Below are 22,567 nucleotides of genomic sequence, written 5' to 3'. Positions count from 1 at the left end.
ACAGACACACACGTCTCGCTCTTTATTGTTGTGCATTTTATTGGTCATCAGGGTAGTTCTTCTTTTCCACAGAAAACTATTGTGAGTCCTGTTTACTGGCACACGGGCGTCAGCTGTCAACCGAGTCCTGAAACACAGCCATTATTTTACATTTGACCCCAGCTCCCTTACCCTGAGGCTCTCCTGAAGGGCAACAAGAGAATAATGGGCCGCTGTGAATCACCTATCTCTGGGCACAGACAAGGGGCATTAGACCGGTGTCTCTGCATGGAGCAGAGCCTCGGGGCCGATGATTACCCCCCTCTCTCCCCCAACTCGATGCAGCCGTTTGGCGCAATTACTTCCACATGTTGCCGAAAAGAACAGTGTCCTTGTTCTCCAAACAAAGGAACTTAGGAAGGCCAAGCTTACCTCAAACCGGTTTGAGGTTCTCACTTTTAGGGCTCTTCTTAAAACACGTTTTGCTTTTAAAAAAAGAAAAAGGAAGAAAACAACAACAAAAAACCCACATACAAACATCTTAATTAGAAAGGTTTGCTGAGTCATTCGAGTTGTGTTCTTGTCTTCATAAGATGATGAGACACTTTTAAAACATTTTCTTTTCTTTCAAAATATTCCCCACAATGCCATCACGTGTAAGGGCTGTAGATGGTGGTTTGACACTTAAAGATGGAGCTGGATGGAGGCACATAGATCAGTAGCTTTATAATCCTCACAGTGAATGTTTGCATCATCGCTTAAACAGAGATGCTGCCCTATCTTCAAATCTTCTTTATGGTGAACTGTCCCCAACTGTCCACCAGGGGGCTTTGGAAAAATAGCCTGTGTCTAAATAAGTAAGTAGCTTATACTGTAACCTAAGTTCAAATGGGATTTATCAAATATGATTTATAAAAAAATCAGTTAAAAATGTAACAAATTGAGCATGTATTGCAGATCATTTCGACACATACGTCATCCTTCCTGTTTCGAAAGTAGGCCCAAAATCCGAGAGGAACGATTCTCTGACGCGATCTCTCGTTTAAACGCTTTAGTTTTTAGGATACTCTTAAACTCAGCCTGTTCCTGGCCTGTCCACTTTGTTGTTGTTGTTTAAAAGTTGTTAGTCATGTTAAATACCATCATAAATGAATGTGTGTCAGTCTACGACTTGCAAGTTCATGGTTAAGTACATACAACCAAACAGACCTGAGTATATGTCGACATAGAGCTCATCCCGTCCTGCGGTCACACAGAGGTGATAAGTGTTCGGAGGTGACTGTCGCTGGCCTTCGGGCGGCGGTCCCTGTGGGAGCTGTCCAGCGTGCTGAAATTAGTTTGTACCAGTCTTGGCAGTGTTCGCTTCTCGGCCAAAGACTCCATCGATTGATCTATACATAAATCATAAATTAAAGTATCATTCAAATTCCCCCGTCTTTATTTTTTTTTACAGAACCCTTAACCTCCCTGAAGCAGTGGACAGAGAGAAGCTCAAAGGCCTTGCACAGAGCGCTCACGTCTAGGTGAGTTTTTATAAATACAATAAAGAAAAGCTAATTCTTACATATCAATTAAATAAATGAATACAAACAACAAATGTGTAAATATATACTTTATAAATGTAAGATGTTATGCATAGAAATATATGTTGTATTGTTCATACTGTATAGTGGACCAGTCTTAACAGATTTAGGCATTTACACCACATTTCAAATGCGTGCATACTAAACGGATATTAGTCTTTCAAAAATGTCCTAACCATTATATATTAAAAGCAGTGGAAGTCATTGTACAGCAAAAAAGTAAATTTATTGGCCAATCATAAAGAACACACAACACAAATAAATAAATAAATAAGCTCAGCCTCTTCCTGTGTGTGAATGCACTTAACCATGTTTGTGCAAAGATATATATTTTCCCATTCGACTTTTACTTTTAAACAGGGACCATTACCCCCCCCCCCCCCCCCCCCCACACACACACACACACACACACACACACACACACACACACACCACACAGATTAGCCCTTCCACAACGTGACAGGATTTTCGCAAATGAGCCCCCCAGTTGTTAACAAATTACCAAATCTAACAGCCAGCACTTGTTTTGCAACATTTTGCAATGTAGTTTGGTAAAATGCACACAATATTTGTAAAACGTGGGCAAGAGGTGTAAAACGGTTCTTGGCTCCCAGAACATGTATCTTATTCTACAGCTGTGGTGATTTCCACGATTTAGAAGAAATATATTCCTTTCCCAGATCTCTTTACACTTTACGGTGTCACCCAGACTTTAGATGGGAAGTATAGGCCGCATTTAGGGAGGATTATATTGCACTGCTGATTCATTAGTAAAGTGGACGTCTCTTTGGCCAAAGACAACGCTGCTCCCCTCTTTTCCACACCGGCACTTCAGCTTCTTCTAGCCTCCATCTCTCCGCATGAGACAGCAGCTGCAACCGGCTGAAAAGCGCTCTTATTAATTGTCTTTTGTCATGCGTAATTGCCACATTTTCAATGGTGGCCGAGGCCTGACGTCTTTGGAGTGGTCTCGTTTCTCTGTGCAGTGGTAGGTATAGACGCTTTCATCTGACATTTCCATTCCGCAGACTCTGCTTTGCATTATTGTAAACATTTTGTACAATAAATGTAATCGGAAGTTTAAGGAGTGAGACCGTTTTGGGACAGATATCAATGTGACCTGGACGAGTGGATCTCAAAATGAGCTTCGGGCCATTGTAGTGGCCTTACAGTCTGAGGTCACGTCCTATGGGGCTGAAAAGGGGGTGTCTTTCTCAAAACTGCGGTTTATTCCATTGTGACTCGCTTTAAATGGTGCATTGGTCTTTCACACCTGCAAGGGAACTCTAATTCGATTAATAGGAACTTCAATATTCATTAGGTGGCTTTCCCCCAATAATATATGATCACCAGCGGGATGTGAAAGGGGACCATTTATTCCTGCTCTGAATGGGTCTGCGTGGGACCAAAACTTCACCTGCTTCCCCTCTCAATTAGGAATGTATCCCAAACTCTGACAGAAACGAGTTAAATTAGGCGTCAGCTAATTTCCAGTGGCCCCTCCTACGTAATCCCCCCTCAGAGTCTTTCCATTTGAACATGCCCCCTTTAATTCTCCATAAGTTGAAAGGTTCAAATAGTGCCTAATGAAACAGTGACTAAATCGTTCTCTGTCGCTCGGAGGAACCCTGTAGCTGTCTCTCAAAGCTCTCTGAGCACACAGCCGTCGGGGGTCTCCGGCTAAATGCGAGTCCCAAGGCAGGACAATCTAACCTGTCAAAGCCTTTGCCCACTTCTATATATCCTTTTTCTGTGGTTCCAAGCAATAGCAGCATAATCAACCAACGTGGGACCAAAAACGCAATTAAACTCGCTTTGGACAACCAAAATCTTTTCAAAAGTGAACATTAATGGACTATTGGCTGCTCCCCAGGGGAGTTATCGGTTACCCTTTTGTGGTCGGATCTAAGGAGATATTACAGCTACACTTTCATATACCTCACTCTATCTATTTTGAAATAAATAGCTTATATAAATAATAAATGAAGCTGTACAACATAATGTTTCAAAATAAAATAAAACCCGCACACTGAACATCGACCTCTACCAGTCTATTAAACTAAAGCAGAAATAGCGTAATGACAACTTAATAATAATAATAATAATAATAATAATAATAATAATAATAATAATAATAATAGTAATAGCTGTTAATCAATAGACAAGAGTTGGAAAGGTTGTGTTATGTTGAAGTTAACTGCATTCATAGTTAATGTGGACTTGTGCAAAACTCCTTAGCTTTTTGCAGGAGTGGAGAAAAGTAGAAAGTGTATATAATGTATATATTGTATGCATTTGTGAATTTTAGATTTCAGTTGAGACTGTGTCAGAGAAATTGATCCAACTGTCATTTTTTAAAATATTGAGTTAGTGGTGGTGTTTTACTGGATTGCATTATATTGACATGTTTCAAATATTGTGTCCACTCATATGTACTCCTTTTCTGCACTACATTATGCTGGGGATACTGCTTTTATATCACTACAGAACCAGTGCTTACTGGTAACTAATGTGTCACGATAAAGTGATGATAATCATAATAAAAAGAATGCATTATAGTCTACGTAGAGTAAATATTTTGAAATACAATAATGAAGGATTCATTTATGTGGTCCATTTTAAAAGACCTTTCCCAATTTGCATTCATGCAAACATACATATTCTTTTTCATTATTGTTTTTGCAAATTCTTATCAATAATAAAAAAATAATGTTTGCAGTATTACATCCTTCATTTTTTATAACCGAAAACATCAGTTGTCATATAAATCAATACACTGACAACATCGTAGGTCAACTCGTCATGTTTATTACAATAAATATACATATACATAGTTTACAATTAGTTGCGTACAGGTTCCACACAGGTGCACACTATTTACCACACAACCTCACCGACAGTAATGGGATATCAGCCAATAGTTGAAAACATTTACTTGATAGTTAACTAGACCCGGCTATGTATAGGTGAGAACCCTGAATGGATCTAAACACATCATTATTACGGCATACAGTAGGGCACGACTCCCAATATTTCACGACAGTGTCAAAACATGTATTCACATGTTTTCCTTTAATTTTAAAGGAGGATAAACATTTTCAACACTTCTTCTCAGACTTCATGCAGGACTTGTTTGGCCCAGTGGTTGCGTGATGCCATCACCCATAACTGCAGCAGAGCAGAATAAGTGCCAGCAGTGGGAATTGGAGAGTTGCTCTCAGATGGGTGACACCTCTTTCTCTTCCGAAGCAGAGGCCGGAGATAGAGACTCCTCGTCCTCTGACCTTGAATAGTCTGTGTGACCGGTTGCGCACTTGCAACCGCTGTGTGCGCTCCTTTGGGTGGCTTTCCCCTCCTTCTTGTGCTTCACCCTGCGGTTCTGAAACCAGATTTTCACCTGTTTCTCTGACAGGTTCAAATACGTTGCGATTTCGATTCTTCTGAGTCTTGAAAGATACATGTTCGTGGAAAACTCCCTTTCAAGTTCCAGGAGTTGCGTGCTTGTGAAAGCCGTGCGCATCCTCTTGCCATTCTGTATGTGGCTGTTCTCGGAGGCGCCTGTTGGATAAAAAAAAAAAGATGTTAGACGTTTAGCTTTTGAGTATCACTACAAGTCTAAACTCAATCACAGATGGAAATGGCATAAAACATTGCGCGTAAATCATTGTGCGTAAAAGCCGAGCGTCTACATTTGCCTGGAAGTGCATCATGAGGTGTAGCAACAATATCAAAAAGGTGTCGAGCAGTGTGTTTATTTGCGAGAGTTGCAAACAGGTGGCTTACCAATAGAAAGACAGTGGTATCTCCTGGGATCTGTGACGCTGAAGGTGGGCGTGCAGACAGGTGTGTGTCCCGGGTGCGAGAGTGCAGCAGACTGCTGGTGCGCTATCCTCTGACAGTACTGTGCCTCCGCTCCTGGAAACTGACTCTTCAGCATGGGAATGCCGCTGCGGGAAGAGTGGATGTGGGACGTAACGCACAGCGGGCAAACACAAAAAGTCCCTGTTTTCCTGGATGGACACATCGGAGCGGTGACCGTCATTAAACTCGGAGAATGCATGCTGATGGGAATAAGGAAGTCTTGCCCTGGATGCTCAATTGGTCCAGGTCGAACCGTATCCTTGATTATTAAAGAATCGACGTAAAAAGACCTCGACATGGTTGCACCGCTGATAAGTGATCTCCCCGTGCACAAGATGATAACTGTTTCTCATCTGAACCCCTCGGGATCTCCAAAGGTGCTTATGTTTGATGCTTTAACAAAAGGGACCCCGAAGAGGGTTGGCCCTGCAGCGTCACCCACGTGCGCACCCGGCTCTAGGGTTTATACTGTCAGCGACCCAAACCACGTGATGTCTCCCTGGACCTCCAATCACAACTTGCAGATTTACTCTTTTTTTTTTTTTTATCCCCGAATTAAGAAAAGTCTTGGGTACTAGAATAATATTAAATGCCACGTTAAAAAATACATGTTTTATATATTTTCTTATGAACTATGTACTAAGTTTTGCACGGGCTTTCTTCAGCAGACTCCAAACTGAACCATAATTTTATAAAAATGTAACCAAACATAAAGCTCCTCAAATATTGTATTACAACCATGCTGCTAAAATTCGTTTATGGTGTGCAACTTGGATTTATGTGACTAGTCAGACATAAATCTGAAATTTTAAAATGTAATTTCTCATAATCTCATAATTTAAACTCTGATCATTTCAAAAACATTAAACATGTATTAAATACATCAGATGAAATGGCTGGGATTGAGCAGGTGCAGGAGAAACTTCATTTGATCATTATTCCTTTTATTTCTAAATTCAAGCTATAGATCATTTAAAATGGCCTTATTCTTTACAATGACTGTGTAATAGGTCTTGCCTGTTAAGCAAATCTTTATGATGGACTCTATCCAGACCTACTTTTGATTCATAGTCAATGTATTTCCCCCAAATGCGCTTTAAAGAATTGTGCACACGCCTATAAGCACTAATTGCTCTGCAAACTAATCATAGGCTACTTTGAATCCTGTTGGTCCAGGTTTCACTTCCAGCAATTAAAGAATTATGAACTGATGGCGAGTCTGGGCTGCGGTTATTTGATGGCGATTAGGATTCAATTAGAAAGTGTTTATAATGGTCGGTCTGTGCAGGGGTAAACAGGCAGCTATTTCAGAAATGCGTTAATCCCTCATCTTGTGACAATAATTAGCGAGTTTGATCCCCGGGCGGGTCACCAGTAGGTTTAGCTTCTGCTTTCATCTGCCAAGTAACGCCTCGGACCTTCAGACAGAGGCGAGCCGTCAGTAGGTTTATGGTGCAGACGCTTCAGATCCAACACAACATGTATGAGTTTCTCCTCTGACCTCAGAGAGAAACACAATGTATTCCAGAAACAAAAGTGTAATAGGTCTGTTGTTAACCCCAAGTTTTAATAAGTCACTTTTTGTTAATAGTGCACCTCCCTTAAAAAAAAACCTCCTCATTATGGAGCAAAAACAAGATTGTAGCAAACTGAAGCACTTATTGAAGTGTGAGTAAAAAGCAGTCTTTGAAAGAATTAGAAAGTCTTTAAAATCCAACCACAGTAATGATAAAACCAAACATGTCTGTCACACAGACAGTAATTGCTATAATAAAGTGAATCCAGCGCTTGACAAGGAAGACGCAGACTTGTTATGGTACAGATAACTGTCTGAAACAAGAGAGGGAGAGAGGGAGAGGGGAAACCAAGCGGAATGATGCGTGGCGCGCGCCCTCAACACACCATGCGAGCTCTAATATTATTTTTCCATAATTCTGCACGATAAAATTTCATTGTCTATTAAGTAATCCCACAAATGAGATCCTTTATGAGGCTATAATGAGGCCTAATTGCCAGGACTAGTGGAGCCACGTGGAAGGATTTAGGAAGCATTAAGCCGTCGGGTACTGAGCACAGGCTGTTACCTAGCCATTACTTTCATAATTCAAGGAGAAAATTAGTCCATTTAAGGGAAAAATCCTTTGATTCCCTTTATTCTGCTCGGGGTGACAGGGCTGCAGTTTTTTTGTCCGCTTTGGTTAAGAAGCCGGTGAAACAAATGGGGCCGGTGCTATATCACTCACAGTTTAAACGTTATAATACAAAAAAGAAAAAGAAAAAAGAATTTCAATAATGTGTAAAGCTCTCAGGGTCACACCTCTCACTTGCCTCCTCTTTCGCTCCAATGTTGAGCGCCTTTTACTATATAGTGCAGTGGTTACCCTCCACTATTCACTCCCTTTTCAAATCATGTTGATGGGCAATTAATCACTGGCCCATTCAATAAGATGAAAATTAAATTGAAATTGGGGATTTATAAGAAGTTTATTCTTGTCATAGGTTGCTTGGTGTAAGTTTATTCTCCTTTAATGGAAAACAATATTTCTAGTATGAGTATGAGAGTCTGTGCAAGTGCATCAAAGAGGGGGAAAAAAGGTGTGTGTGTGTGTGTGTGTGTGTGTGTGTGTGTGTGTATCCAGCTCCTCCCCGTAGTAAAAACACACAAACTTGTAATAGTGCACCGCTGAAGTTCCCCCCTCTCATTCACATCGCATCCCATGCCATATTATACCGTGAAGAAGTCCATTAATGTTTTGTTGAACAAGCGTCATTAACTTGTTTCAACGCCTTTTTACAAACCTTGCATTGTTGTGCAGGGCCAGTCTGCGGCACATCTTGGCCAATACAGTGGATGATTTGCCCCTTTATTAGTTACCAGGCAACAGATCCTGAATACCAAAACTCAAAGGAAACACTCTGGTCCTCCATATAGATCTCAATGGCGATGGGGGAAAATGAACAATGATCCTGTGGACAACATAATGCCACGCAATGACTTTTCATTAACAATTATCTGGTTGATGTGAATAGCAGCTGCAGTGGCTACTCTCCATCTCATGGTTTGCAGAGAAAAGGGGAGCGGGGAGAGAAAGAGGCTGGCCAGTGAATAGCATCCTGCAGGAGTTTAGGGGGTTCGTGGTCTCCATGAATGTGGAATCTAATTTATATCTCAGTGAATAATTGGCTTTCTATGCAAAAATGAGTTGGAAGTAATTACATTTTAAAACACCATGACAACTTAGCCGGATAAACAAAGAAAAAGCAGTCCCCTTTTTCAATGTCTCACACCAGGAGTTTGTCAACATCAATAAGCTCACGTTTAGATTTTAGTGCAAAAAAAAATGGATCAGGAAACAACTTTTCTTCAATTATAAGGATTGTTGTGTTGCAGCTATATCATTGAAAATGTCTCCGAACGGTTTCTGTGATTTAGAACAGACAACACTGTTAGGGAGCACGGCCCTCACTCCTATAGAAAAGTAAAGTGACAGCTTCAGTGTAAGAAGAGGCTGCTGAACAAAGCCAGCGAGGGCCCTGTTGATGGCCTATAGAGATGTCCTGCACCAGGCTCCCTCTAATTAGGGAGACGCTTCTCAGTCTCACAGAGCTGCTCAGACCAGACACTCCAGACTGAAGTGTGCCCCTGCGCCAACGAGTGTGTCTGCGTGTCCACACTCAACGCAGCATGTGTGTACGCGTCTGCGCTTTATGGCGCGCACAATTAACGAGCCTCGAAAATGAGATAAACACCGACTGATAGTGACGCCGATCACGGTTAAGTTCCCAGAGAAACGTCTTTATCAAAGCTCATTGTTCGAGCCCTGATTTGTCCCTCTGCCTTCTCTGTTGTTTCCAAAAGACTAAGCAAATGCCATTACAGAGACAGCACAGAACAGCCCTTATTTCAATCTTTTCTTGCTTGAGTTGTCAAATAGTCCTGATTCTATCCTCTTTGTAATATGAAGCTGTTCCATTGTTGGTCACTTTGTAGTGCAGGAGTTATCAGCTGTGAGCTCATTATTGTGCTCCTCACTGGTTTTCAGGAAGATCAAGATGCTGTTTTATCTCCCTTAATGATTGGCTTTTTGCCTTTTTAGACTCTCTGAAAACACGCTCATCCACACAGAACATTTCTACCATAGACACAAATTCTTACTGAAATTCCCCAAATTATAGATGGAAGCCAATCACCTCCTCCCTGAACAGCCTCAACCAAACCTGAAAGGTTCTCACCCCTCCTCTGCTCACGGCAGAGAGATCCTGACTTCCCCTGAAACCTAAATCAAGAAATGTTTCAAAGTAGTGAATGACAGGAGTCCCTCCACCCGGTTACCCCGACCAGTCTCTCCCTCAATCTAAAAGAGGTGATATTGTAGCCCTTTTTCTCCCTTTTGAAAGGGGAAATCCCTGGGATTGAGCTTGTGTGCTGGAGCGGAAGCGGTCTGGAATGTGTGTCCGGGCTGCATCTTTTGTCGTCAGTCGGCGCCATGAATAGACATGGGCCGCAATCTCTCTGTTCTCTGTTTATCAGACTGTGAAGAAGCAAACAAACCAAACTGTTTCATCCACATGTTACCGGCACCTTATACCTGTCAATCACACTTTTTGTTTCCTCTCTTAGGGGGGGGGGGGGGGATGTTTGAACTTTGCCAATAATAACCTCCACTGAATTACATCTTTAATCCCATCAGCACGTAGCAAATAAATCCAGGAACCTGCAGCTTTTTTAGTTTTAATTAGCATCCTCTTTGCTGTACTGCTGTTCCCATAATCCAAGCTAGATTTAGCCAATGAGGACCGATCAAGGCTTTCAGGGGGACGTCATTAATATTTCTGCTTTATGTTTCTATGTGTTCTCTCTTCAGATTTAATATTGATTTGGAAAAGTGTCGTGTTGAGTCGAGTTTGTCATTATGTTGATTTCCATTGTAGCCTGTTAGTGTCTCTCAGGCTGCTTGTCGCTTTAACCTCATCCTAGTTTTCTCTGCGTTCGAGGTCAAATATGGGCTTTTCAAATAAATGGGAAAGCTTTCACGTTTCTTTATTGAGATGATGGCCTCATTTTCCCATCTATTATTACAGATATAGTGTGAATTATTGGAAGAGATGCAGAAGTTTAAGGGAAGGTAGAGAGTGAGCTGTCAGGATCCAGCCACACTCTGAGGCTCTCACTTATTCTGCTCATTTGGACAATGAAGAAAGCATCGATCTCATTTATCCTCCGTTTTTTGTCTTCATCATCGTTACAGCTGTTGGCATTTCAGTGTTCATTTATATTCATTCCACTGTTTTGCATAGACACAAGCCAACATTATTGAAATCCTCCTTGTACGTTACACAGTCATGAACGTGTCCCTTCCCGCCGGGGCATGTGATTCTTTTTACGAGGGGATTATCAGATTTATATGTTAATTTGCAGTAGGCGGCCACAGACAGTCATTTACTGTCTTTTGTGATTCTGAAATAATAGAGCTAAAACAAAAGCTGGATGTAAAAATGTTTAGCTCAACACTTCTCAGCGACTGTATCAATTCTGCTTCATATGTTGAAGATCCTGTTTAATTAAGAGTATATGAGACACAATCAAGTAAATGTAAGTGAATGTTCGGATCATAATAACTTGTTTCAATTTAGATCATGAATATGAATTAGTATTGAAAAATGAGATTTCATACCAATCTGTGAAAGTGTCTGTAAAAGCCGCCAGATCTGTCAAATTCTTTCAAATTTGGATTTACAGATTAAATGAATAAAATATATGTTTTGCATCCACCCAACAGTAGGCATCTATCGAGGGCATCACAAGGTTTTAATAGCAGAGAAACTTATGAAGTGTTTTAAGCCCAGCAGAGCTTATTACGCAACAGGCAGCTAATTGTGCAGTTTGGGGCATCACATGAACTGGCTGGAGTTTGGTGGGCAGCTGCATCCAGCCTCCAGCTCAGTGAGTCAGCAGGCGTCGCAGCAGCACAGAGCCGCCCTCCACAGCAGCACAGAGCCGCCCCTCCACAGCAGCACAGCCTGGAGGTCTGGTTTGTTTTGTATGTGCAACAATATTTAAACATTCATGTGATTCAGATTAATTGTGCAAAACTTGAGTTAGAAAATGTTGTAATCCCATTTTGAGCTGTTTAGAATTTTTTTTCTAGCAATTCCATACACGATGCTGAAAAAACAACAACTATAAAATAAAGTGGTACTGTCAAATTTAGGATATGGAATATGAGTAGCATCTAAAATACAATAAATACACTTTCAGAGATTAAAAGTAAAACCACATGTTTTGTTTGCATATACCGCTTAGATTTCTTCTTAACAGAATATGGATTAAATCAATTAGAAACAAACAAATAATTGAACAATAAGTTAATAATTAAATAAATAAAATAGAATGAAATGCTGTGTTTTTAAGAATGAAATTTAAAAAGTGACCCGGGTTCACACACAGTCTGAAAACCAACCTGCATCCCTTCTGTTGCCAGTTCTGGTCCATATCGTTGTGCAAAGAGTGCAGATTTAATATCATTTCTCTTAAAGGTTTTCATGCCACTTTTATTTCTTTATTTGTACTGTATCTGCTATTTTATCTGCTATTTTATACTATTTTAATTCGGCTATTTCTATAATGGTACTATCAACACTGTGATTATTGTACTGTACATGCTCTTATTCTGTCCTTGTACTAATTGTTATGTTTTTTTGCTGTGAAGCACTTTTACAATTCTTGTATGAAAGGTGCTATACAAATAAAGCTTATTATTATTACTTACTGTTTTATGCAGTCATTACTGTCCAAAATAAGTCGATGGGTTTAGTTAACATAATAGAAAAAATAAATACATTTGAATTAAATTGAAAGCATTTTTATGAATGGGATATAATATGTACTTTTTATATTTAGCATTTTACATAATTAAAAATATTGGCCTTTTTCTCAGAAGAAATGTTGGAAAGTCACTGATGTCTGAACTCTTTCACTTTCAGTGCATGCTGTCTCACTGGGACACTTGATTATAACAGAGCATCGTTAATGTTATTAGTAACATCCTGTGCTTTACCTTCGGTCAAAGTGTCTGTTGTGAATTTTTAATTTTTAATTATTGTTTAAGCAAATGAAGAGCGGTAAAATACCCGTTGCTTTTAAGTAAAACTAATCTTATTTCTAATTGATATTAAAAGTGAATATATTCTATCAGTTTCGATATTTCCACCATGTTTCTGTTTCTGTACACATTTAAGGTACTAATAACATTTCAATATTATATATCATAAATATACCACTCTTGAAGGGGCCACTGTGTGTGATTGGTATTTTTACTTTTGATACTTGAATGTGTTTGTTGATAATAAACTTTAGTCACTACAAACATCATATTTTGTAAAGATGAATATTCAAGCTACACCAATCTCCCTACACAATAATGTAAAGTGTACACTTTTCAAAAGTCCAGCCGAGCATGATAGTATTTCATAATTAAAAAAACCGCACCTAACAGTAAAAATGATTCAAAGTCAGTTTTTTACTGTTACCACACAACTAAGGACTCATGACCTCAACCACCTGCACAGCTTGTTCCATAATAAACACCATGCAGGCTTTCTACCTTTTTTATTCATTGAATTAAAAAAGCCGCTGTGCTGAAGTGCTATTTACGTTAATATTATGATTTGCATAATTGGAATTATAATTTAATATCTTGACAATGATATATATCATGATATAGCATGTTTTCTTGTAAGTCAATACATAATTAGTCTTTATAATATATTTTATATACTTTAAATAATAGTACTGAGTATTTTATCATTTGAAAACTTTAATGCAAAATGAACATTACAGTTTCAGTAATTAGTAAAAAGTAATTATTCCCTATATACACAGTTTGTAATCACATTAAACTGAGTGGTAATGTAAAGTGTTATTTAAAAACAAAACAAATGATATTCCCTCAAAATATTTCCCGTCAGGTCTTCTGGGAAACTTGAGTTAGTATGTGTAGTATAATCAATTTAGACAAAGTAATTGCGCATCAGGATATCTCCATATACGATACGATTCCATTAATGTCTATTAATCATTTTGAATTATGTCCCAGCCCTCGTTAAGTTGCTCCCATAAACTGCATAAATGTAAATTGTTCATAATGATGCTGGGATGGGGTGATTTGCGTGCTAGAAGAAATAAGGTTGTGATTTGTGATGCATACTTTATCTAAGCACTCCTACATACATTTTTGGAAAAATGATTATCAAGCAAATATCTGCGTCGCCCTTGTTACAATCAGCCATTCATTGCAGGACACTGGTTTTCTTTGAAAGTAAGTTAATTTAACGGAATTTAACAAGTGTTTTGCTCCACGCTGTTTGCATTTCCAAGTGCAGTGCTCTTCCTTTTCACCGTATCTAGACGCTGGAGGTCAGGGCCCGGAGCTCCTGTCTGCATCGTCCCAGCTCTGTGCCAGCCGGATAAATGGGTAGAGTGTTTGTAAGCTGTCTGAGCTTTGTGTTTGCACAGAGTCAGAACTTTGTATGGAATTGAGGGGGAGTTCGGGGCAGCAACTTAGATTTGTATGCAGACTACATCGCTTAGCCGCCCCCCTGGTCCACTCTATGTCCTCTCACCTGCCTGTTGCAGTAAATCATAGAGCTATCAAGTGAAGCGTGTTGATGGGGCTGCACGTGCAAGGGCTTTGCTGCACCTGTCGTGTCTGTGTGTGTGTGCGCGTGTGTGTGTGTTTGTTCTGAAAGAAGCAATGAAAGGTCTTTGCAAATGTTTTAACTGTTTCTATGGATGTTTACTTCTCTGTATTCACATCTCCTTACTGAATGTGATTCTTCATGCAGGCCTGGGGGTCGGCGATAAGAGAGCTTTGGAGATCTGCCTAATGGTTTGGTAAATATGTGTGTGTGTGTGTGTGTGTGTGTGTGTGTGTGTGTGTGTGTGTGTGTGTGCGTGTGCGTGTGCGTGTGCATGGCTCTCTGTGATAGAAGTAGTGATGGAAATAGAGGTAGCTGGGTGTCAAACATGAGGTCTGCAGATGCCTGTCCGGCTGAGAGCTGCAAGGTCCCTCCCTTTGACAGAGTATCCATTCAGAGTCAATGAGCTGGGTCAAAGCCTGCACGTCAGGCTGCAGCTCGGCCTAGCACTGGGGCAGTCCAAGAGGTCAGTCTTATTCACATGGTGCTGTCATGCAAATGAACCCACCCACGCTTAAACAACTCTCGGAATTTTTATGTCTGCCCCCTGGCCTTTTTTTCCCTCCTTTTCCCCCTCGTTTTTCCTGCTTTCCTCGCTCCCTCGCTCCCTCTTCTCCTCTCCAAATCTCTCTCCCCTGTATTCACAAAGTCATTGACGAGACATTCAAAGCTTTTCAAATTGGCCAGCTTCATTGTGCCCGCACTAAAGTGGGGGGGTGGGGGGGGTGGAGAGAGGGAGAGTGTAAAGAGGAGTGGGCCTAAATATACTCCGGTCTGAAAGTAGTTAGATCATGTTCTTTTCATGGTCCGATTAGAATCAAATCGATCCCCCCGCCCCTCCTGACACTCCAAGGTTTGAAGAGGAGCGGCCAAACAAAGATTTCAGGGAGAATGAATGACCAAACCTGAATGCTAAACACTCTCTTAAAAAGACTCATTCGGGTGCATGACAATGCCTGAGAGAGTAAATTTGTTTTAAGTGTGAGTGAGAGATGTTTGTGTGGATGGAGAAAAGATATGGCTACAGTGAGGACAGTGTAGGAGCATCTTTGGGACGAGACCTGATCTGCATATAAATCAGAGAAACACACAGACCTCAGTGGAGGATCTTCTCAAAAAAGTCTTTAAGCCTTGTGATGATAAAGGAGAGGATTTAACACTAAAGTACTTTATCACAAAGAAGTATCTGTTGATAAAGGACTAGTCTTGTTTAATCCACAATACGTTTTCTTCAGGAGCAAGGTTACATATACAAAGTAAATAGAAGTGGGTTGGGGTGAGGAGGCTGGAGGTTCGTCCCGTGGTGTCTGATGGCGGAGAGGAAGACCGCCGGACGCCGTGACTCTGCTCCAGGAAGGTGACCGCTGAGGGTGAGCGGAGGGATGCTTCGGAGGGATTTGAACTTTGGTGACACCCTTTTCTGCACCTGCAGCTGTGATAATCATCAGCGTGTTCTTCCACCAAACTGCAATAATTCTCCTTTTATTGTCTTCTTCTGTTTTCATAGGAAGCACCTAATGCACTATTTTAACTTTAGCTTTCTAAAGAAACTAATGTGAAATATTTGCTTCTTTTTTTGGTAACAATAACTGTATGTTTTGTTTTTGGCTTATTATCTCTGAAAACTACAGTATGTACCTCCAAAATGTCTTTTCTGTCTATAACACAATGTGACGTTTTGTTAAAATGAGAGGGTACCAGGCATGTCTTTGGATTATGTGCTCCCTTGCCAAGTCTTGCCACGTTCAGATCCAAAATAATGAGCTAAAAAAAAAGAATAATAGCAGTTATGCACTCAGTTGCCAGATTGTTAGGTATACCTAGGTCTAATTTAACAGTCCTCCAATAAATCCTACCATCATGAAGGTTATAATGTTCAGTTTGGATGCAGCAGTGTTGTTGAATTGTATTGTTTTATGCTATTCATTTGACATTATAGTCGTGATGAAGGATTTACTGCAGGACAGTTGTATCAGACTGCATTAGTTTTACCTAGGTGCACAACGGGCGAATGATATAAAGTCCAAACATACACTTGATGTGTGCTTCAATCAAACTCGAGCACATTTACTGAAAAACTTCTACAAAATACAAAAATAAAAAATGGTAACAAAAGCCATTACTCTATGATAAGGATGTCGAGCACGGTCAAAGAGTAGTTTGCTCTCTATAGCTTCAACTACATTAACTAACAAGCACATACAACTTGTTATACATTTCAACCAATCAAAAGCCAGAACTCACTGCCGTCAATGGTCCCAAATACGTATTATGAGATGAAATGATAGAGCTGCATATCTTATTAGATAACTAAAACATATTAATTACAATTCTTCCCTTTATAATTGGATCAAACACTGTATTTCATCATGGCTTTTTAAATTTATTACTAATTACTAAACCTTTAATATTATTTCTAAGTATCTTCGTTATGCAGCTCCAGCGTTTGTAAATCTCCAGCTCCTCTTTATTCATCTGTCATAACACACTCATGCCTTGATGCCAAATATTGTTCAAGCACACAGAACTTTATTTTAAATTCTAGTGGAGATCCCAAAGTTTCCAAAGATACCAAATAACGTGCTGAAAAGAATGTGTATAGAAGAATGTTCAAGACATCTAGAATACTTCACCTGAAGGAATGGCTCCTCAACCAGCTATGCAAACAGTCTGTGGTTTGAATATTTCACTCAGTGTAAACATCTCATATCTTCATTGAAGAGCATTGATACATAATATACAGTAAAGGACTCTTTTACATCATGAAGCTACTTAATGGGGGAAAGTGGACGTTAGAAATGTAATAACTGAGAATCTCTCCTCCTCCAACCCTGATGGTTTACATGTGAAACCTTGAGGTAAACATCTACACCTTCTCTGAGCACATTCTTTCGCTCCTGTCTGTCCTTCAGTGGTGTTACAGGAACAGTCTGCTCCTGCAGCACGTTGCATGAAGTTGTTTGTGTTCTGAATCCTAAGAGGAGCCAAACAACACTCTAGAGGTGGAGGGACTGAGGGGTGGGACCACCCTGCAGCTGCCCCCTTCTCTCTCTCTCACTCCCACCTCATCCCTTCATTCCCTCTCCTATTCATCCTGCAGCTGCAGTCTTGTGCCCCTCTCTCTCTCACTCTGTCATACAAAGTTTCTCTCTCTCTCTCTCTTTCTCTATTTGTCCACGAGACACAAAGATGGATGGAGAAGCTCCTGGAATGGGGCGCACAATAGGTTGTGCCACAAGGTGAGCAGCCTCAGCTGCATACGGCCCAGTGCTGCCTTTTTTAGCTGCTGCGAGGCTCCTTACCCAACTTGAGTGTGTGTGTGTGTGTGTGTGTTAAGGGGGGTCTGAGCGGCACAGTATGGCAACAGATGCTTTTGTTCGGCCAAAAGTCTGAAAGGGGCCTTGGGTGGGGGGCTTAGCAGTGTCAGAGCACAGAGTCATTTTTCTCTCCTTTTTCTCTTACTCTGCCTCTCTTTCTCTGTGTCTCCCTCTCCCCAGCTGTGCCTGCCGTGGCGGCTGAGTAAGAGGAAATGTGAGGGCAACGGCATGATGGAATACGTAAGTGGGGCGCGCGGTTTTGGCCTGTTTTGTGGGTGACTTCATTAAAGGGTCGTTTATCTGGCCTGTGATCCTATTGTCCTGGGCCTTCTTTATCAGCCCCGGTGTGTCAGGGGGGCGTAATTGGCCGATTGGCCATGGTCTGCGCATGCTGAGGTGATTTATAAAGCTGTGAATGGAGCTGACTCCTCTCCGGGCAGCGCTCCCTCTCCCATATAGGAGACACTGCACTGCAGAATAACACTGACTAAATGCAGAAGAAATGTGAAAAGGATGAAACGTCCCCAAAGCTCTTTGTGCAAGTGTGAAATCAGAGGCTTGAATAAAAGGGCTCTTTTCCCTTGTCATCTATTTTCTCCACCTTTATACTCTATCTGACTTTGTTGTTTCACCTCTTTAGACTCTTTCTGCTCTCTGGTGATCACTCGCCTTTCATACTTTTTAAATTTTCATTTCCTCTATATTTCATCCTAAGAAGCATGTCCGGAGTGTAACCTTCTTTTTTTTTTTACCTTTCAGCCAATCACACGTTCATCCCAGTAGTGATGACGTGTAGTAAAAGGGAAGCTGTTTCATTTGGGCTTAATTGTTGTCTCTTTATGTTACCTATACTGCTCAAATATATATTTTTTATTCTTAGACTGAGAAAAGATTCTTGGTCAAGCCAAGCATGTTATTTAAGTAGATCTCAAACAGAAATGTCAGGTAGTTGCATGAACTTAAATGTGAACGAAGACAACACGACAGATGCAGTTTTGTGGCCTCGTCAGCTGTTTTTGAATAAAAGGAGTGCAGATTTTGTGATTGCAGGAGTGAGCGCTGGCTTTATGTGGTCCCATGGTGTGTTGAGGTTGGCTCTTAATGACCTCCTAATTAAAGCAGGCCCTCCTCTCAATGGGCTGATCATGTAGTGGAGGTCAGGGGTCATTTACAGGGCTGCTGGTGGCCAGAGTTTCTGCTCCATGCTAATTGCCCTCCAATATACACAAATTAAAACAACCTAATAATTCTGGCAGGTGAACGTTAACAATGTATGTGCGTCCTCGTAGCATTCGCAGAATTGTTTTCCTTTTATTACCATAACTTTTCTTGTTTTTTTGTTAATTCATTTCAGTCAGTGCAAAGAGAGACTGACAGTCTCTCACAGGGACCTTTGCTTTGTCCGGCCACAGACGTAGAGCCTGAGTTCATTAAGCCAGACTTAGTGTTTGTGTAAAGGCTAGACGAGACAACTCTAATCCCTAAGTGTTTGTGGACATGCAGATAAGGTCTGTAAACACACAACATTCATAGGATTCACATGAAGATTCTCATCTTTTAAATGTGTTTTTTAAGTACTTCGTTTGAAGAGAATTGCAGCTATATTTAAGATGAATGCAGAAACCACTTAAGATGGTATATACAGTATGGCTATGTGTCACCTGGTGATTGAACACATGAATGAAAATGTTATCAAAAAAAGACACGAAAACGTAGTTGATTAGTTAATGAAGTGGAACTGAAAACGTGTTAAATGGTAACCATGTATGTTGCCAACATTTGTCTTTGGTTAGTACCTTCCATAGTTCTCTGAAACAGAATCAGAGTCCCGCAGGAGCTTCTGTCCACAGGCGAGAGGAGGCCAGGCGAGGAGGAGGGGCCTGGCTCGGATTTAATGTAGCTGATTGTGCTCCCATGAAAAAAGGAACAGTTTTTTCTGTGTTAATTTTCAATTTTGTTGCCGTCTGTGTGCCCAGCCTTTGTGTCCAATTCTTCTTCCCTCCCTAAACGGCACCACCGCCCCTCTCTTTTTCTTTTCTTTTCACTTCTCCTCTCGTCAGGCCGTCTAGATTATGTTGCTAAGGAGATTTTCCTCTTTCTTTTTTTTTTTGTGCTTTTTTCACTGTTTCCCATTGATTTGGTGTTAATGCGTTTTGAATGCCCCTTGGTGTGTGCCGAGCGCTGGGGGAGGAGGGGAGCACAGGGTCTTGCCGAGTGGAGGAATTTCAATCTGAAGCAGTTAGGTGGGGGTCTGTGTGGGTTAAGGCCCAAAGAGAGGCACTCAAGTGAGAACTGAAGTGGTTTGCAGAGCTGAGGAACCCTCTCAGGCAGCCACTCCCCCTCTTCTTCCCTCTCTCTTTTTCAGGGTCACTCCTTCATTGGCAGCCCACAGGTGCACTGTCAATCCTTGCTTTTCATACACAAAAACTAACTTGTGGGTAAAACAAACATTTGTTTTTTCCTCAATAAAAAAAGAATTGTGTCCAGCAGTCATTAGGCGTGTAACAACATGCACATTTCAACATTGCATACAAATAATGATTTTGGGTCAGAGTTCAGCATATTTATTTATACAGTGTTACAAATAAGGATTATATATTGGATGATTACGCAGCTCACGATCTCCACCTGATGCCAACATTCTGTGTCGATGCAGGAAGTAGAGTGTCCTTCATTTAGTTAAAGAGGAAATTACAGGGTTTAGAAGTCGGGGTGGTGATCAAGGAAACTTGAGTTGACATTCCACAATTCTTCCCTAAGTGTCCAATCCACTTCTAATCCAGCGTTTTCATAATTTACTTAAAAAACGATCCTTCCAACTTCTTCCACCTCTGGTTGAGCGTTTGTATTTGCGATACCAAAGATACAGACTCAGCTAACCTGACTAGCATAGTTTTACAACAAACTGACACTGCTGAGGCTTTACGAGTGGGAACTAAGAAGTAGACTGTAATTACACTGTGAATGGGACTCTAACCATTTGTTTCATAGAGCGTACTGTACACAAATAACTTGTGTAGCAAACTGAATGTTCTGTGACAGCAGGTTCAGGACGAATGCCATCACACCTCAAGAGGCAAATGATCTTTTTGAAATGCTATTTTTCACATCCGCACGGTGTTTTTACAGTCACTGTGACATTGTTACAGTCATGATGGGAAACAATCCCAAAGAGCTGAAGAGTTATGGTGTCATTCTTCTGATGGTCCTTATCTGAAATTACAAACTGATACATATCAGACCAAGAAAAGAAACACACACATGTTCCACCGTGAATCCTGCCTTGTACATTTTACCACATGACAAGGTGTAAAGTCTATTATACTGTAGCCTCATCATCATTTAGTTTACTTCGACTCATCTCTTCCTCTCTGTAACATTCTCTCACTTCCACCCACAGAAGCACAAACACATCTGTCCCTGCCCCGTGGCTGTGTAAGGAGTATTGCGGCATAATGACCTCCTCAGACCATTTCATCTACATCGGCGCTTAAGATAATTAGGCATTCAGGGATTCGCCTCCGGCAGAGGCTACTGTTCCTAGGAAGGACTTCTAGCAGCTGTGTATATTATCTGGGTTGCCTTAAGTTGGGCTCAGTGCAACATTACAGAAGCAAACTCAGAGTTACCAGAGGAAACACTTAACCCCAATCATGTGCCCTCCTCGTGGGCTTTCTCAGTTACCTAAAACCGTAGACGGTTGCGGAAAGTTTGCTGTTTCTATTGTTTTCATCCATTTCAAAAAGGAAGTGACACACAAAGCCACGTGGTAACTGACTTGCAGTCTTTTAATTGTCTAGTTTTTTTAAACACAGTTTATATACAACTACCAACATTTTAAATCGTAAACTACCATTTCACACCAGTCAGATGTCTCGTGACGATGGTTTGATTTAAAGCGGCTATTAGCAATGTCATATTAATGGATCTACTTTATGAATGAAAGGTTACGCTCATAGTGATGAACCCACAGAAACTGCCCGACTCTACAGTTTGCCCCAGCTATAGTCTGCAGAGATTTATAGCATCTTTTTAACTCATTGTTTTGGTTTTCTGGCCTTCAACTTTACATGTTTTGGTTCCCTCTCACCACTCTCGTAGGGATTTTTTCTTTTGGCCAGAGCAGGCAGCTGTTTTCAGTAAAAAAGTTATGATAAATCGGGCGTAACTGGGCGTTACCTGCCCAGTACCATTGGCAGTCAGGCAAAGTCAGCCACTACCTAGTAAACATAAAGCAGCTAAAATAAATTCTGCAGAACAAAAACAGAGCTAAAAGGATTGTGAAAGTTGGACTTACATTTGCCAGGTGAACACAGACACGACTCCAAATAAGAGCGAATGTTGCTCTGCGTCTGCTGGATGTGTAAATAGAAGGGTTTCCCATTTACAGAACAAACTATCCAGGATACACACCCAGCATGTTGCCACATGTCATGCTTGCTTTATTATGGAGTTATGGGGGCGTCCAGCAACTTGCTGGAAACCAGTCAAAATACAGTTTAAAGTGTATGCAGCACTTGACCTTGCATTGCATTTTCAAATCTCTTTACCACGAGCCGGTCTTAGCCTTTGTCAGCCCTTGGCAAGCTAACATGACACATGGAACTTGCAATGAGAAATGGCAGTTTGTGTATATAACTGTATATTACATATTGTACCGTAAAACAGGTCCTGTGCAAAACTATACTTTATATGCTATACAATTCATATAAGATCAGATCACTAGAGCTAATGGCTATTTCTGCTTCAGCTAAAGGTTTCCTTTTCAGCCATTACTGTTGTGATTCGTGCAGTTTGAGATTACAGAACTACTTTTCATGTTGATCTGCCCATACACACTAAGTCATTTTGGTCTGTTTTGGAACAAACACCTGTAAGTGTAGCCTTGTTAGCTTTAGATTTGTCAGGAAACAATATATCAAAATGTAAAGGAGTCGTCTGCAGACATGCACTCTTGTCATTACCGTACGTTGGGCTCCACAAGCCTAATGTCACAGGTGACTGCCTGAGCTGGTTGGCTCTATGTCAATTAAACCTATTCTAACACCAGAGCCAGGGTTGACCTCTGACCTGTGACCCTAATTTAACTAACCCTCAGCAGTGTACTACAAGGAGACAAACACTCCCAGC

At 40.8% G+C, this 22,567-nt stretch overlaps 1 protein-coding gene across 1 annotated transcript; it reads right to left on the bottom strand.

Moving 5' to 3' along the window:
* Positions 1-4,358: 4,358 nt before the first annotated feature.
* gsx2 (GS homeobox 2) lies at positions 4,359-5,744 on the bottom strand. The gene is made up of 2 exons (XM_029429187.1): positions 5,346-5,744; positions 4,359-5,120 (listed from the first exon to the last, which is right to left on the bottom strand). Exons 1-2 carry the CDS (start codon positions 5,719-5,721, stop codon positions 4,780-4,782), a joined length of 717 nt encoding a protein of 238 aa, XP_029285047.1. The 5' UTR covers positions 5,722-5,744; the 3' UTR covers positions 4,359-4,779.
* Between the last annotated feature and the right edge of the window lie 16,823 nt (positions 5,745-22,567).

The sequence above is a fragment of the Cottoperca gobio genome, chromosome 4, assembly GCF_900634415.1.
Source record: "Cottoperca gobio chromosome 4, fCotGob3.1, whole genome shotgun sequence".
Lineage (NCBI taxonomy): Eukaryota > Metazoa > Chordata > Actinopteri > Perciformes > Bovichtidae > Cottoperca > Cottoperca gobio.
The sequence above is the reverse complement of the archived record's forward strand: the minus strand, read 5'-3'. Positions and strand labels throughout refer to the sequence as shown.